The sequence below is a fragment of the Mobula birostris genome, chromosome 9 (assembly GCF_030028105.1).
Source record: "Mobula birostris isolate sMobBir1 chromosome 9, sMobBir1.hap1, whole genome shotgun sequence".
NCBI classification, from domain to species: Eukaryota; Metazoa; Chordata; class Chondrichthyes; order Myliobatiformes; family Myliobatidae; genus Mobula; species Mobula birostris.
The window spans coordinates 155,900,219-155,917,142 of NC_092378.1; the positions used below are offsets into that span (position 1 = coordinate 155,900,219).

Sequence of the window (16,924 nt, forward strand, 5' to 3'; positions counted from 1 at the left end):
TGGTGCGTACATCCCTCCCTCTGCCAACCCGACGTCGGCGTGTAACATCATTTACACCGTTGGGCACAGGAGTACATTCAGCCAGAGAGAGACTCATTCCACCGGGATGCTGCACTGAGCATTATGGGAAGTCATTCCTGCCTGTGGCCATCAAACTTTGCAGCTCCTCCCTTGGAGGGTCGGACACCCTGGGCTAATGGGCTGGTCCTGGACTTATTTCCGTCTGGCATGGTTTACATATTACTATTTGATTGTTTGTGGTTTTGTATTGCTATGTTTGTACTCTGTTCCTGGTTGGTGCAACTGTAACAAAACCTAATTTCCCTCAGGATCAATAAAGTATGTCTATCTATCTTATTAAAGTGCCTTGCAATTTTCAGTCTGTGTAAAAATCTCCTGCTCAGGCCAATAGTTGGTCCACACAACTGTACAAAAAATTAAGGGAACTTTGTCTTTAATCTTTATAATGAATTGATCTGTATGAACAATATGGGAGACAAGCTTTTCACTGAACCTCAGTACATATGACAATAATAAACCAATTTCTATTTCAATTATCTGAGTGTGAACAGTCTTACAGGAGAGAGTTTAGATTTCCATTACTCTGGGAAGAAACTGATCAATGTCATTGCTGTAGCCCCTGCTCCCATTTTAACATTAGTTCCTTTATTTCAGATTCCTTCACCAGGAGAAACTACTTCTGTGCAAGTATCTTATCAAATCTTTCAGCCACCTTTGAATTCCTCAACCTTCAGTACTAAGGAGTAGTTATAAAAACTGGCCTTTGTAATTTTAGACTTCAAGATACCGTTCTTTCTCGTGATCCACTCTAATGACTCTAGCCACTCATCAGGTCACCCAACATAACTTTGTTTCTGTCAATGGAACAGATAATGGAATGGGAAACTGCCTTGCTACAATAAAATTACTTTAACATTCATTCTTTTTTCTTTTTTGACTCAGCAGTGACAGGTATTCACAAAATAGGAGGCACCATACAGATGTTAAAGGTTATAGAAAACTATCTTATTAGAGTTATACGAAATGAAATAAAATACTTTATAAAATAGAGGAGGAAACAAAATGATATTTTTTAACGAATCAATGAGTCGATCAATATAATGCCAAAGGAAAACTTGGCTGTCCAACAGCCTTTTAGTCATAGAAAAGTACAGCACAGAAACAGGCCCTTTGGCCCATCTAGTCTATACTGAACCATTTAAACAGCCTACTCCTATCAACATGCACCAGGACCATAGCCTTTATACCTCTACCATTTCCCAGTCCTCTCTCTCTGCCTCTTAGTGCCGATCACAACCCAGCCTATGGCAAAATTCTAATTCGCACAAAGAATTTGCCCTATTTTATAATTTTCAAAACCTAGCATAATTCCTTCTCCAGTATCTTTCCATTCAGTCATGGTATCACTATGTATCCCCTTATCTCTTGTGACCCTCAGTCTTGGCACAAATCTGAAAGACAGAGACAGCATTTCTGCAGAAGGACATGTTCGACGTTGTTAGCTATTCTCAAGGCTGTGCATCAGTGCTCCTGTACGTTCTCAAAACATTCCAAGCAGACACCATTTTGTCTTACAACTTCCATTTTGTGTTACACACCTAGTAACACACCAAGAAGGAATCAAGTATGACTTTTGTTCAATTTAATTCTGGGCTAACAGTTGCTGTTCCCACTAAGCAGCCTACAGCAGGCATCAGAATCAGATTTAATGTCACTGACATATATCATGAAATTTATTGCTTTGCGGCAGCAGTACCTTACAATTCATATTATTTTTAACTATAAATTAATAAAAATATATTTAAAAAATTAAATAAGTAGTGCAAAAAGAGACTTAAAAAATTAAAATACTGAGGAAGTGTTCATGGGTTTATTGTCCATTGAGAAATCTGATGGCGGAGGGGAAGAAGCTGTTCCTAAAGCGTTGAGTGTGTCTTCACAATTCTGTACCTCCTCCCTGATGGTAGTAATGAGAAGAGGGCATGTATAGGGTGGTGGGGTGGTCCTTAATGATGGATCTTACCTTTTTGAAGTACATGTGATGTTGAGTCTTTTTTTTTTACATACCGAGTCAAAAATGACCTAATATTTAGGTAGGAAAGTGTACAAAGTACAAGACCAGCCATAAGTTACTGAATGGCACAACACGTTCGAACAGCAGTATGACATACTCTTTCTCCTCCTTCACACCTTCTCATGTTTTAACACCTATTTTATGTGGGTTTCAGAGAATCTGCAAAGTAATTTGTAGCAATACAGTACTACCTCCAATCCCTTTGCCCCACCTCCGCAGTTTTTCACTCAGGTTCTCAGGTATTCTCATAGTTTCTGTGGTCAGAAGTAGGAGGGCAACAGACATTCGGTGAGATGGGTGTCGGGACAGATTTAGCCAGGTGATCAAAGGAAGCTGTGGGGAGAAGTGACAATTTCAAAGGCAATGAGCAGATCCACTTCTCTAGAGATGTGAGTGAAAGATAAAGATTAGCTTTATTTGTCACATGTGGTTAGTTGTCCGTCATTGGAGACCTGTGGAGAAACCGTTCCACTCTCTTGACCTTGGAAGTCCCGGTCCAGTGATACAAGTAGTTGTCACAACTGGGGTCTTCCTTGCTTGCGGTGGATGACCGTGCCTCGTCATACCCTTTGCTCTCTGTGGAGTGTTGCAGAATTGTCTTCCTGGCCATTGGATCTCACTGTTGATCTCATCCGCCCAGTCCGTCAGGGCTAACTTCACATGCTCAGACAGGCATGCCTATGTCGCCAAGATATGTAGCCTGCCAGCTACCCTCACCTGGTTTAGCCTGCCCATTGAAGCGGTGTATCAGGGCGTTGCCACTGTTGCTTGCGAACAGTTACTTGGAGCCACAGATGAGAGCTGAGTATCTGGTGGGAACCAAAGGTAAATGAGCTGTCTCATTTACCTTTGATCCCCACAACAAGCCCCTTTGCCAGAGGCACTATTCCTCCCTCGACACCTCATCTACCTCATTTGTCACATGTACATTGAAACATACAGTGAAATACGTTGCTCACATCACTGACCAACACAGTCTGAGGATGTGTTGGGTGCAGCCCAGAATTCTGGTGCTAATGTAGCATGCCTGCAATTCACTAACCCTAACCTGTACACCTTTAGAATGTGGGAGGAAACTGAAGCACCCAGAAACCCAGAGGAAACCTACACAGTCACACGGAGAACATAAAAACTCCTTACAGTCAATGGCAAGAGTGCAAAGTGTTCACATTCTTACAGATATCTCTGTTTATTTCATATATTACAATAATCTACCCTTCAAAACCCAGCTGTAAAATGCTTTTTGGCAGCCATGAATGTGAAAGTTATAACAGAAATTCCAGCCTTTCCTGAACACAGTCACACCTGAGAAGCTGCAGCACACGATTTAGAACTAGAACAGTACAATTGGGCAGGCCATTTGGCCCATGATGTTGTTCCTATCCACACTAAGTCTTCAGAAAAAAAATGTTCATCAACACTGATGAAACAGAAAAACTGGCCATTCAGTCCTTCAAGACTGTTCTGTCCCTTAATGAAACCAAACCAGGTCTAAGATCTCCTAAAGTCCTGAAAACAAAATATCTGGACACAACTCAAATTATTCATAACCTTTCAGAAATACAGACCCAGTTGGTGGAATTGCTCGTGAGTGATATTTCTGGAGTCCAGGTATCATTTTTGTCAATCCATGCCAATTGCTTCCTGGGCTGGCATATCGCTCCTAAGGTGCAGTGCCTAGAGCTCCCCATGCTTCTCCTGATGTGCGCGAGCCAGGGCACTGAATAATATAACATAACATCTATTGCCTTGTGCTTCACACCTCCCAATACTTCATTAGACCTTCTGATTAACTTGGCACATGAATGATAGAAAAATGGATGGCTATGTAGGATCATAGTTTGAAAGGTTGGCACAACACTGTCGGCTGAAGGATCTGTACTGTGCTGTACTGTTCTATATTCTTTGCATACGCATGATAATGACAGCCTCAATAATGATCTCTGCAGACCGCAATAATTGTACAGGTTTCCCCCGCCATCCGAAGGTAGAGCGTTCCTATGAAACGGTTCGTAAGCTGGAATGTCGTAAAGCAAAGAAGCAATTACCATTTATTTATATGGGAAAATTTTGTGAGCGTTCGCAGACCCAAAAATAACCTACCAAATAACACATAAAACCTAAAATAACAGTAACATATAGTAAAAGCAGGAATGATATGATAAATACACAGCCTATATAAAGTAGAAATACTTTTCTACAATCATTGCCGCACTGTTCTCCGTAGCAAAAACCTCACACAAATGCTCTCGGCAGAAAATCTCACACAAGCGCTCTCGGCAGAAACACTCTCCAGTAACCTTTAAGCTATGAAGCTGCCAAATCATACCAAATAACGCATAAAAATACACAGCCTATAAAAAGTAGAAATGATGTATGTACAGTGTAGTATCACTTACGGAAATCAGGAAGACAGCGCAGAGCACTCGGCTCTGATCTGGGCCAACATTTACGTGCCAGGCTGCACCTAATTAATTAGCTTGTTTATTTCGGCTTTTCTCTTAAAGATATGTTGGGTGTGTCCCGGCTACCGCTGCATTCTCCGTGACCCGGCTACCGCTGCATTTTTCGCGGCAATGTATCGATCCGCGGCCTGGGGGTTAGGGTGGTGGGACACCGGGGTGTCATCTCATCGTCGTCTGTTTCCATCAGGGAGGCAGGTCATCTTCTTCTATGTCTGCCCGCCTCCATGTTGAAGGTCGAGGTTCGTCGTCTGCTGTGGCTGATGTGGAAGGCTTGCTTGACTGCTTAGCCTCGCGCATTTTTCTATCATACAGTCCTTTGTAAGCACTCAAATCAACTTGCAAATATGCCCTAAACCGACGTACCCTTTCAAAATTAAAGTCGTACTTTATCATTGCAGCAAAAATCTCACGCAGTTGCTTCATGTTCAGTTCCTGGACGACTTCATTTTCGGTCTGTTCACTACTGCATTAGGTTTCGATTGTTATCTTTTCCTCTTCCAATTCCATCAGCTCTTCATCTATCAGTTCTTAGTCATGGGATGCCAAAACCTCTTCAACATCATGTCCGTCAACTTCCACAAGCCAAACTCACTTTGTCCTTGCTTCGTTCACCATGATCGAAATGCTTAATTATGTCTAGCTTTACGCTAAGTGTAACACCCTTACAAGCTCTTTTAGGCTTTTCCAATATCTTAGAACTCATCTTGCTTACGGCTGCTCACAGGCACGTGTTTAAGCAATGCTGGCGAGAATGCAGTTCCGAATCCGGGGGAGTCGCAGCTGCTTGGGGCGCGCGCTGCCTTTTTTCGTAACAGTGAAAACACCTTCTGTTAGCGAAAACAGGGAACTAATGTATGTCTTTCGTAACAGTGAGGTTTTGTAAAGCGAATGTTCAAAAAGCAGGGGACACCTGTATCAGATATTTATCTTCAATTCCATTAGATCATAAGACATAGGAGCAGAATTAGGCCACTTGGCCCATCAAGTCTGCTCCACCATTCCATCATGGCTGATTTATTATCTTTCTCAACCCCATTCTTCTGCCTTCTCCCCATAACGTTTCATGCCCTGACTAATCAAGTACCTATCAATCTCCTCCTTAAATATACCCAATGACTTGGCCTCCACAGATTCACCACACTCTGGCTAAAGAAAGAATTCCATAATCTTCACCATCTTTTATGAAGAGACTTCCAGAAGTCCATATAAAGAACATTCATAAATGTTCTCTCTCCAGTTCTTTAGTCACCTCTTCAAAACAATCAATCAGATTTGTCAGAAATGACCTACTCTTTACTAGTTAAAGCTGACTTTCTTAACTCAGCTGCACTCCTTCTCTAACTTTCTAACACAAGTTAGGCTAACTGTGTGTTGATCAGGCCTAATTTGGAGTATTTTGTGCAGTTTTGGTCATCTACCTACAGGAAAGATGTAAGTACGGTTGAAAGACTACAGAGATACAAGGATGCTGTCGGGACTGGACATCCTGAGTTATAAGGAAAGATTAAATAGGTTAGGACTTTATTTCTTGGAACATAGAAGATTGAGGAGTGATTTGATAGAGATTTACAAAATTATGAGGGGTATAGATAGGGTAAATGCAAACAGGCTTTTTCCACTGAGATTGGGTGGGACTACAACTGGAGGTCATGAGTTAAGGGTAAATGGTAAAATGTTTAAGGGGGATCTGAGGGGAAACATCTGCACTCAGAGAGCGGTGCAGACATCCTACCTCTCCCGGAAGTTCCGGGAGTCTCCCGCATATTGATAGTGGCTCCCTGATGCCCACAAATTATATACAATATCTCGGAAATCGATCTTTTTGAGTGCAAGGGAGGGAGCGCGAGAAAGAGAGCGAATGAGAGAGGGCTCGCGAGAGAGTGAGAGCGAAAGAGAGGAAGAACACCATGGCAGAGTGTTCCAAAAAAAAGAGCATATAAAATGTACGTCACCCCAGACTACACTAAAGTGTACCCCTGCCTAATAGGGGTCAAAAATAATGACAGTGTTGCTCGCTGCACTGTTTGCAACAGTGACTTTTCTATTGCCCATGGTGGGTTAAGACTGTAAAAGACATGCTGAGGTGAGTTTAACAGGTGTCATTCGTTCATTAGCATAGCTAACGTTAATTAAACTAACTGGCTAGCTGCTAACGAGCTACTCTATTGCAGACATTCCACCTCTCCTGGAAGTTCCGGGAGTCTCCCGCAAATTGATGGTGTTACCTCCCTGAAATGAGTTTTTACAGGATGGGATGTCTGGTGGTGAGAGCGTGGAATTTGTACACATCAGCTCAATTTCAATGTTTAAGAGAAGCTTGGATAGGTACATGGATGGTAAGGGTATGGAGGGCTATGGTTCTGCTGTAGGTCAATGGGACTAGGCAGTTTAAATGGTTCTGCATCACTAGCTGGGCCGAAGAGCCTGTTTGGTGCTGTACTTTTCTATAACTCTTACTGGTCATTTTCCCTTTTGTGGCACTCCAAGGGATGTGAGCAGGCTTGATACTGCTGTTGATTGCTTTCTCTAAAATCATCCCTAGAGGTGTGAGATTTTATTTTATTTTTTATTTAGAGATTCAGCACGGAACAGGTCCTTCCCGTCCAACAAGCTGCACTGTCCAAAAACCCACTGATTTAACACTAGGCTAATCACAGGACAATTTACAATGACCAATTAACCTACTAACCGGTACGCCTCTGGGCTGCGAGAGGAAACCAGAGTACCCGGAGGAAACCCATGTACACACGGGAAGAATGTACAAACTTTCCGACAGAGGACACTGAAACTGAACTCTGATTTCCTAAGCTGTAATAGTGCCACGCTAACTGCTATGCTACTCTAGACCCAATACTAAACAAAAAGCAGACAGAGTTGATCATAATAATTCCAAGGTACAGTGCCTATTAAAAGTATTCACCCCCCACCCTGAAAGTTTTTGTGTTTTAATTGTTTTACAACATTGAATCACATAGGATTTAATTTGGCTTTCTTGAGACTGATTAACAAAAAAACTCTTTTGTGTCAAAGTGAAAACAGATCACTACAAAAGTGATCTAAATTAATTACAAATATAAAACACAAAATAATTGATTACGTAAGTACCCACCCCCTTCAAGGTAATACTTAGAAGCACCTTCGGCAAAAATTACAGCTTTGAGCCAATGTGGATAGGTCTTTATCAACTTTACACATCTGGACACCGCAATTTTTCCCCATTCTTCTCTACAAAACTGCCCAAGCTCTGTCAGATTGCATGGGGATCATGAGTGAACAGCCCTTTACAAGTCCAGCCACAAATTCTCAATTGGATTGAGGTCTACACTCAGACTTGCCCACTCCAGGACATTAACTTTGCTGTTTTTAAGCCATTCCTGTGTAGCTCTGGCTTTATGCTTGGGGTCATTGTCTTGCTGGAAAACAAATCTCCCAAGTCGCAATTCTCTTGCAGACTGCATCAGGATTTCCCTGTATTTTGCTGCATTCATTTTACCCTCTACCTTCAAAAGTCTTCCAGGGCCTGCTGCAGTGAAGCATCCCACAGCATGATGCAGGCACCACCATGCTTCACAGTAGGGATTGTGTGTTTTTGATGATGTGTGTGTTCAGTTTACGCCAAACATAGTGTTTAGTCTGATGGTCAAAATGCTCAATTTTGGATTCATCAGTCCATAGAACCTTCTTCCAGATCACTTCAGGGTCTCCCACATGCCTTCTGGCGAACTCTTGCTGAGATTTTATGTGAGTTTTTTTTCCAACAGTGACTTCCTCTTTGCCACTCTCCCATAAAGCTGCGATAGGTGATGCACCTGGGCAATAGCTGCACTCTCTCCCATCTCAGCCACTGAAGCTTGTAACTCCTCCAGAGTTGTCACAGGTCTCTTGGTGGCCTCCCTCACTAGTCCCCATCTTGCACTGTTACTCAGTTTTTGAGGACGGTCTGCTCTCGGCAGTTTACAGCTGTGCCATATTCTTGATGATTGACAACTGTACTCCAACAGATATTCGGTGACTTGGAAATTTTCTGGTATCTATCTCCTGACATCTGCTTTCCAATAACCTTTTTGCGTAGTGGCTTGGAGTGTTCTTTTGATTTCATGGTATAGTTTTTGACAGGATACTGACTCACAAGCATTTGGACCTTCCAGATATAGGCGGATTTTTGCTATAATCAGTTGAAACACCTTGACTGCACACGGTGATCTCCATTTAACAAATTATGTTTAATAAAACTAATTGGCTATACCAGTGATGATTTGGTGTGTCATATTAAAGGGGATGAATACTTATGCAATCAATTATTTTGTGCTTTATATTTGTAATTAATTTAGATTACCTTACAGAGATCTGTTTTTACTTTGACACAAGAGTCTTTTTCTGCAGATCTGTTTCAAAAAAGCCAAATTAACTCCACTGTGATTCAATGTTGCAAAACAATAAAGCATGAAACTTCCAAAGGGGGTGAATCCAAAGGGGGAAGTCACTGTGCATCCCTCTTCAGTATGGGCACTTACAAGGGTCCTGGTGAAGAGGTTCAAAATTCAATTTTATTTATCATGTGTACATGATAACATACAGTGAAATATGTCATTTGCATTAATGACCAACACATCCAAGGGATTGCTGGCGACAGCCCACAAGGGTCATCACTTGTGAGTCCCTGCTGAAGGGAGTCTGCCCTGACAGTCAGTGTGAATTCAGACAGAGCAGGGCACTCCACAACTTACGTGTCTTAGACTTGGCTCATTAACAGGGGGAGAAATGCAAAAAGCAACATGGTTCTCAACATAGTATTTGTTGACCAAATATCAGCTTCTGAGCTGATTAGCAGCAATGATACGGGCAAACAAAAGCACTGTTGGATGAATAGTAACCATTGTAAAATTGAATTGAATTTTATTTTGAGATACAGCTTGGTAATGAGCCCTGCCACCCAATCACACATGACCAATTACCCTACTAACCCATATGCCTTTGGAATCTGAGCACCCCGAGTCATGGGAAACACCTTTCAGACAGTGGTGAGTATTGAACTCGGGTCGTTAGCACTGTAATATATTATACTAACCGCCACACTTCTGTTAAGATATTTGCCTTCATTTCTCACTCTCTTTTGGAATAATTTCAGTGTTATTCCAAAACAAGTGACAGGCTAGTGTACTGAACAATGTAGGATATGGATAATACACAGGCTTCGTACTATAATATAAAATGGATTGCTTCTTACCCAGATCTATGACTGGACACTTCTTGTTTTCACCGATCATTTTCAGGAGATAATACAGCAACTTCCAAAACTCAGATGTCTACAGAAAACAAGAATTAAATATGACTCAAACTAACCCCAACATGCCTTCCCAAATGAGTGATATGCCAAACTACAACATATCACTTTTATCCAATATCACAACTCCACCAGCTCAATATACACAGGGCATAACCTTCCCATGATGCCACCCCAACCTTGTTCCTTACTCACTCAGGCATTAATAAAACCTCAGATATTGTAGTCACACATAAAAACTATACAGCCGTCAAACACACTTCATATGACAAGCTATTCAATCCTGAAATCATTTTCGTGAACCTCCTCTGAACCCTCTCCAGTTTCAGCATGTCCTTTCCAAGATAGGGGGCCCAAACCTGCTCACAATACTCCAAGTGAGACCTCACCAGTGCTGAATAAAGTCTCAGCATTACATCTTTTTATATTCCAGTCCTCTCGAAATGAATACAAACATTACATTTGCCTTCCTCACCACAGACTCAAACTGCAAATTAACCTTTAAGGAATCCTTCACAAGGACTCTCAAATCCCATGCACCTCCACTTTTTTTTGTATTTTTTCTCCATTTAGAACATAGTTAGCTCTTTCATTTCTTCTACCAAAGTGCACGGCCATACACTTCCCAACACTGTATTCCATCTGCTATTTCTTTGCCCATTTTCCTAATCTAAGTCCTTCTGCAGCCTCTCTACTTCCTCAAAAGTACCTGCACCTCCACCCATCTTCATATTGTCTGTAAACTTTGCAAGAAAGTTGTCAATTTCATCACCCAAATCGTAAAAGAATCGGTCTCAACACAGGCCCCTGTGGAACAACACTAGTTATCAGCAGCCAGCCAGAAAAGGCTCCATTTATTTCCCCCTCTTTCCCTCCTGCCAATCAGCCACTGCTTTATCCGTGCTAGAATCTTTCCTGTAATACCATGGACTCATAGCATGTTAAGCAGCTTCATATATGGCACCTTGTCAAAGGCCTTCTGAAAATCCAAGTACACGTCAACTGATCCTCCATCGTCTATCCTGCTTGTTATTTCTTCAAATAATTCCAACAGATCTGTCAGGCAAGATTTTCCCTTGAGGAAACCATGCTGACTATGGACTATTTTATCACGTGCCTCCAAGTACCCTGAGACCGCATCCTTAATAATCGACTCCAACATCTTCTCAACCACTGAGGTCAGAATAACTCGCTTATAGTTTCTTTTCTTCTGCCTCTCTCCCTTCTCAAAGAGCGGAGTGACATTTGCAATTTTCCAGTCTTCCAGAACCGTTCCAGAGTCCAGTGATTTTTTAAAGATCATTAATGAAGCCTCCACAGTCTGTTCAGCCATCTCTTTCAAAATCCTGGGGTGTACACAATGTAGTCCAGGTGACTTATCTACATTCAGATCTTTCAGTTTCCCAAGAACCTTCTGTCTTGTTATGGTAACTTCACACACTTCATGACCCCTGATACCTGGAACTACCACCATACTGCTAGTGTCTTCCACCATGAAGACTGTTTCAAAATACTTATTCAGTTCATTTGCCATTTTGTTGTCCCTCATTATGACCTCTCCAGCACAAGACCATAAGACATAGGAGCAGAATTAGGCCATTCGGCCCAAGTCTGCTCCACCATTCCATCATGGCTGATCCCAGATCCCACTCAACCCCATACACCTGCCTTCTTGTTCTATCCTTTGACGCCTTGACCAATCAGGAATCTATCAACTTCTGCTTTGAAAATACCCACAGACGGTCTCAGTATTCCAGATTTACTACTCTCTGGCTAAAAAATTCCTCTTTACCTCTGTTCTAAAGAGTCACCCCTCAATTTTAAGGCTGTGCCCTCTAGTTCTGGATACCCACACCATAGGAAACATCCTCTCCACATCCACCCTTTCAACATTCGGTAGGTTTCAATGAGATCTCCCCACATTCTTCTAAATTCCAGTGAGTACAGGCCCAAAGCTGCCAAACACTCCTCATATGTTAACTCCTTCATTCCCAGAGTCATCCTCATGAACCTTCTCTGGACTCTGTCCAATGACAACATCTCCTTTCTGAGATATGGGACCCCAAACTGTTGACAATACTTCAAGTGCAGCCTGACTAGTGTCTTATAAAGCTTCAGCATTATCTCCTTGCTTTTATGTTCTATTCCCCTTGAAATAAATTCCAACATTGCATTTGCCTTCTTTACCACAGACTCAACCTGTGAATTAACTTTCTGGGAGTCTTGCATGAGGACTCCCAAGTCCAACTGGACTTCTGATGTTTGAACCTTCTCCCCATTTAGATAATAGTCTGCACTATTGTTCCTTTTACCAACACTGCATTCCACCTGCCACTTTTTTGCCCATTCTTCCAATTTGCCTAAGTCCTGCTGAAATCATATTGCTTCCTTAGCACTACCTACTCCTCCAACTATCTTCATATCATCTGCAAACTTTGCCACTAAGCCATCAATTCCATTATCTAAATCACTAACAAACAACGTGAAAAGCAGCAGTCCCAATTCTGACCCTCGAGGAACACCACTCATCACTGGAAGCCAACCAGAAAGGCGCCTTGTATTCCAACATTGTTTTCCAGCAGTCAAATATCCACTCCTGCTTCTTTTTTACACCTTATGTATCTGAAGAAACTTTTGGTATCCTCTTTAATATTATTGGCTAGCTTACTTTCATACTCTATCTTTGCCTTCTTAATTACTTTTTTGTTGCCTTCTGTTGGTTGTTAAAAACTTCACAATCCTCTAACTTTTGATCTATTTTATGCCCTCTCTTGGCTTTTATGTTGCTTTTGACTTCTCGTGTTAACCACGGTTGTGTCATCTTGCCTTTAGAATACTTCTTCCCCTTTGGGATGTAGATATCCTGTGTCATCTTAATTGCTTCCAGAAATTCCAGCCATTGCTGCTCTGCCATCATCCCTGCCAATGTTCTTTTCCAATCAATTCTGGCCAACTCCTCTCTCATGCCTCTGTAATTACCTGTAATCCACCATAATTCTGATCATCTGACTTTGGCTTCTCCCTCTCAGATTTCTGAGTGAATTCTATCATATTATGATCACTTGCCCCTAAGGTTTTTTTTTTAACCTTAAGATCTCTAATCAATTCCAGCTCATTGCACAACACTAAGTCCAGAATAGCAGATCCTTCAGTGGGCTCAACCAAGAGTTGCTCTAAAAAGCCATAAGACATAGGAGCAGAATTAGGCCATTCAACCCATTGGGTCTGTTCCAGTATTCCATCATGTCTGATTCTGGATCCCATTCGACCCCATAACACCTGCCTTCTCGCCATACTTTTTGATGGACTGATCAATCAGGAAACAATCAACCCTTAAATATACCAATGGTCTTGGCCTCCACTGCAGTCTGTGGCAGAGCATTCCACAAATTCACTACTCTCTGGCTAAAAAAATTCCTCCTTACCTCCATTCTAAAAGGTCACCCCTCAATTTTGAAGCTGTGCCCTCTAGTTCTGGATAACCCCACTATAGGAAACATCCTCTCCACATCCACTCTATCTAGCCCTTTCAACATTCTGCAGGTTTCAATGAGATTTCCTACATTTCTAAATTCCAGTGAGTACAGACCCAAAGCTGCCAAACACTTCTCTTATGTTAACCCTTTCATTCTGGAATCATCGTGAACCTTCTCTGGACTCTTTCCAATGACACACACCTTTTCTGAGATATGTAGCCCAAAACTGTTGACAATAGCCCAAGTGTGGCCTGACAGGGGTGGGAGTTTGGGGAGACAGGGTTGAGGGTGAAGGAGTTTTGAGAGGAAGGGGGAGACGGGTGGAGGGTGAAGGAGTTTTGAAGAGAGGGCGTTGGGAAGAGGGGTTTTGAGAGGGAGGGGAGACGGGTTTGAGGATGAAGGAGTTTTAAGGAGAGGGCGTTGGGGTGGAGGGGGAGACGGGGTTGAGGGTGGGTGTTTGGAGAGATGGGGCTAAAGGCAGGGGTCCCAAACTCAATCCCCACTCATTCGCCCTTCGCTCCCAGAGTGGGAAAAGCCCTCTCCTCTCTTAGGTGGCGCTGAGCGAGCACGTCCTGCCCCCTCTAACTGATTCGCCCTGCCTCTGATTGACAAGGCAGCTACAATTCCAACAGGTCAGCGTCACTGTCAATCATCAAGACAGCCCCGCCCCGGCTCCCGCTGCGACTCACCACCTCCTTCCTATCGAACTTGGCCTGACGGAAGGTCTCGGGGCTGAGGGAAATGGCGGTCCCGGCCCCGGTCCCCTCCAGCACCTTACACAGAGCCGTGATCGCTGCCTTCACTGTCATTGTTTCGGCCCGACTCACTCGTTCGCTCTTCAGGCGGCAGTTAGGAGCAAAGAGACGTGGAGGAAGGCAAGAGCTTCACCTTCCTTTGGCCTCGGTCTCGCTGCCACCTCGCCCCTGCATGGTCTGGAGGACTTCCAACACCGTGGTGTCTGTATACAGTACATTATTTTACAAATATTATTTTACCATGTGGTCAAACCACGAACAAATGAGTCCGAAGACCCTCCCACACACACACACCCGCGTCCCTGAAGCATTTTGACTTCAAAAATTTGGACTTGGTGAGGTCTGAAGTGACTTAGACTACAGGTAGGTGAACTAGGTACTGCAACCATTAAAATGTCGGTAAACATGACAGAAATTAATTACCAGAAACCACTGAAAAAGTAACAACGGTTTGGTTAGAATTGATGGCATGCTGGGTAATTAGTTGGAGGAGTACAAATCTGCTAATGGCACGACTGTAGTTCAAATTTGGATTCATGGATTTAACACACATAAAAACATGCAAGTATACATAATGTGTACACCCAAGGATGTTCTGGGAGCCACATGTTCTGGCACCAACATGGCATTCCATTCCCATAATGTTCAGCAGAACAGCACATGCAACAATAACAACAACAAGAATTTTTAAAAAAGATTCAAAGTATGTTTATTATCAAAGTATGTCTATAGTATACAACCCTGAGATTTGTCTTCCCACAGACAACCATGTAACCCATTCAAGAAAGACATCAAACCCCCAATGTGCAAAAAAAAAGAGAATAAATTGAAATAACAGCAAAAGAAGGGTGGAAAACACAATATAAAACGTCAAACCAGAAAGTCAACGAAACAGTCCAGGAATATTCGGTTTCAGCTCAGTTCAATGTAGCACAGTGTTGTTTGTTGACGGTAACCACAGAGTCAGTCCACCCCAATCAAAATCACACAAAATAGCAAGAAAAGGAATACATCATAACATGAATTACAGAGTCCAATCCACAAACTGCATCGATTAATCCTTGCCCAACACCCAAGACTCTGACCATCTTCTGGCAGCAACGAACAAGAGGGAGAGAGAGAGACCAACTGAGCAACAATGACTCAATGCAGATGACTGAAATGGTCAAATAAGCCACCCTGTTTGGAAGCAATTAAGGATGGGTGGTAAATGGTGCCCTTGCCTACATTTACAATAGCCTTCAAAAGGGCATTAAATGAATTCGGATGATGAAAAACAGTTCTCAGCCTTGCTGTTTTTGATTCAAGGTTCTTTCAGAAGTCAAGGAAGAGGCATAAAACTTGTTGCTTCATAATCATTTTAATAAGTGCTAATAGTACAAAGAGAATTGGAAACGGGGAATAGCTGGTGGCTAGTTGGGGAGGGAAAAGAAGAAGCAAAGACTGAAAGAAAAGATGGCAGGCCAACATGCTTGGCCTTCTTAAACCATAGATATGAGACATTCCATTCAAATTTGTAGATAAGAGTCAACCAATCAGATAACCCATATTCAAATAATGAAATACTATAGAAGCTTCCAGAATAATATAAAGAACTGTAACCACTGGGGGGCACATTGAACAATTACATGTATATAGGTAATTTTATAAAATACTTCAGACAATTGTTAAACTTCTAAGAAAATAACATTTATACAGTGTAATCCAACAGCCCTATACTGAAAAGTCAAAAAAAATGGCGGGAATATGTACAACCTCTGAGGCATTTTACATTCAATTAGTTTGTGCTAGTCCAGATCACTTTCTCTCTTCATATTACTTCTTTGGAGTGGCCAAAATCTATTTGAGCAAACTTAAGATTGCAAAGACATATAACTCTTTATGTAAAGGAATTCATTCCTCATTAAGTCATAGAGCCTGAGAGACCTTTGGCCCACCAAGTCTCTGTTGATCTTCAAGCATCCAGTTAACACCAATCACTTCTTAATTTGAATTTCCTATTACGGAGTCAGAGAAACAGGCCCTTCGGCCTATCTAGTCCATGCCAACCTGATTTTCTGTCTAGTCTCATCTACCTACACCTGGACTGTATCCCTCCATACCTTTCTCATCCAAGTAACTAAACCTTCTCTTAAATGCTGCAATCAATCCCACATCCACTGCTTCTGCTAGCTCATTCCACGCTCTCACCTTCATCTAAATGAAGAAGATCCTCCATAAGACAATAAGACAAAGGAGCAGAAGTCGGCCATTCGGCCCATCGAGTCTGCTTCGCCATTTTATCATAAACTGATCCATTCTCCCATTTAGTCCCACTCCCCCGCCTTCTCACCATAACCTTTGATGCCCTGGCTACTCAGATACCTATCAATCTCTGCCTTAAATACACCCAATGACTTGGCCTCCACTGCCGCTCGTGGAACAAATTCCATAGATTCACCACCCTCCAGCTAAAAAAAATTTCCTTGCATCGCTGTTCTGAATGGGCGCCCTTCAATCCTTAAATCATGCCCTCTCGTACTAGACTCCCCCATCATGAGAAACAATTTTGCCACATCCACTCTGTCCATGCCTTTCAACATTCGAAATGAGGTCCCCCCCTCATTCTTCTAAACTCCAAGGAATACAGTTCAAGAGCGGACAAACGTTCCTCATGTGTTAACCCTCTCATTCCTGGAATCATTCTAGTGAATCTTCTCTGTACCCTCTCCAATGTCAGCACATCCTTTCTTAAATAAGGAGACCAAAACTGCCCACAGTACTCCAAGTGAGATCTCACCAGCGCCAGGTTCCCTTAAATATTATAACTCTCCCAAATTTCTAGTACTCGCCCAAACGCCAGGGACATT

The 16,924-nt window shown here is 42.4% G+C and overlaps 1 protein-coding gene across 3 annotated transcripts in view; it reads right to left on the reverse strand.

Moving 5' to 3' along the window:
- Nucleotides 1-14,260, reverse strand: part of tedc1 (tubulin epsilon and delta complex 1) — a 41,924-nt gene extending 27,664 nt beyond the window's left edge. For 2 of the 3 annotated variants that reach the window (XM_072269587.1, XM_072269586.1), the window contains exons 1-2: nucleotides 14,010-14,260; nucleotides 9,788-9,866 (exon numbers count right to left, since the gene is read on the reverse strand). In XM_072269587.1, coding sequence (XP_072125688.1) covers nucleotides 9,788-9,866; nucleotides 14,010-14,129 — 199 coding nt within the window. In that variant the 5' untranslated portion in view covers nucleotides 14,130-14,260. The remainder of the gene's footprint in view (nucleotides 1-9,787; nucleotides 9,867-14,009) is intronic. The other variant, XM_072269588.1, reaches the window with a different exon arrangement.
- Nucleotides 14,261-16,924: the final 2,664 nt, after the last annotated feature.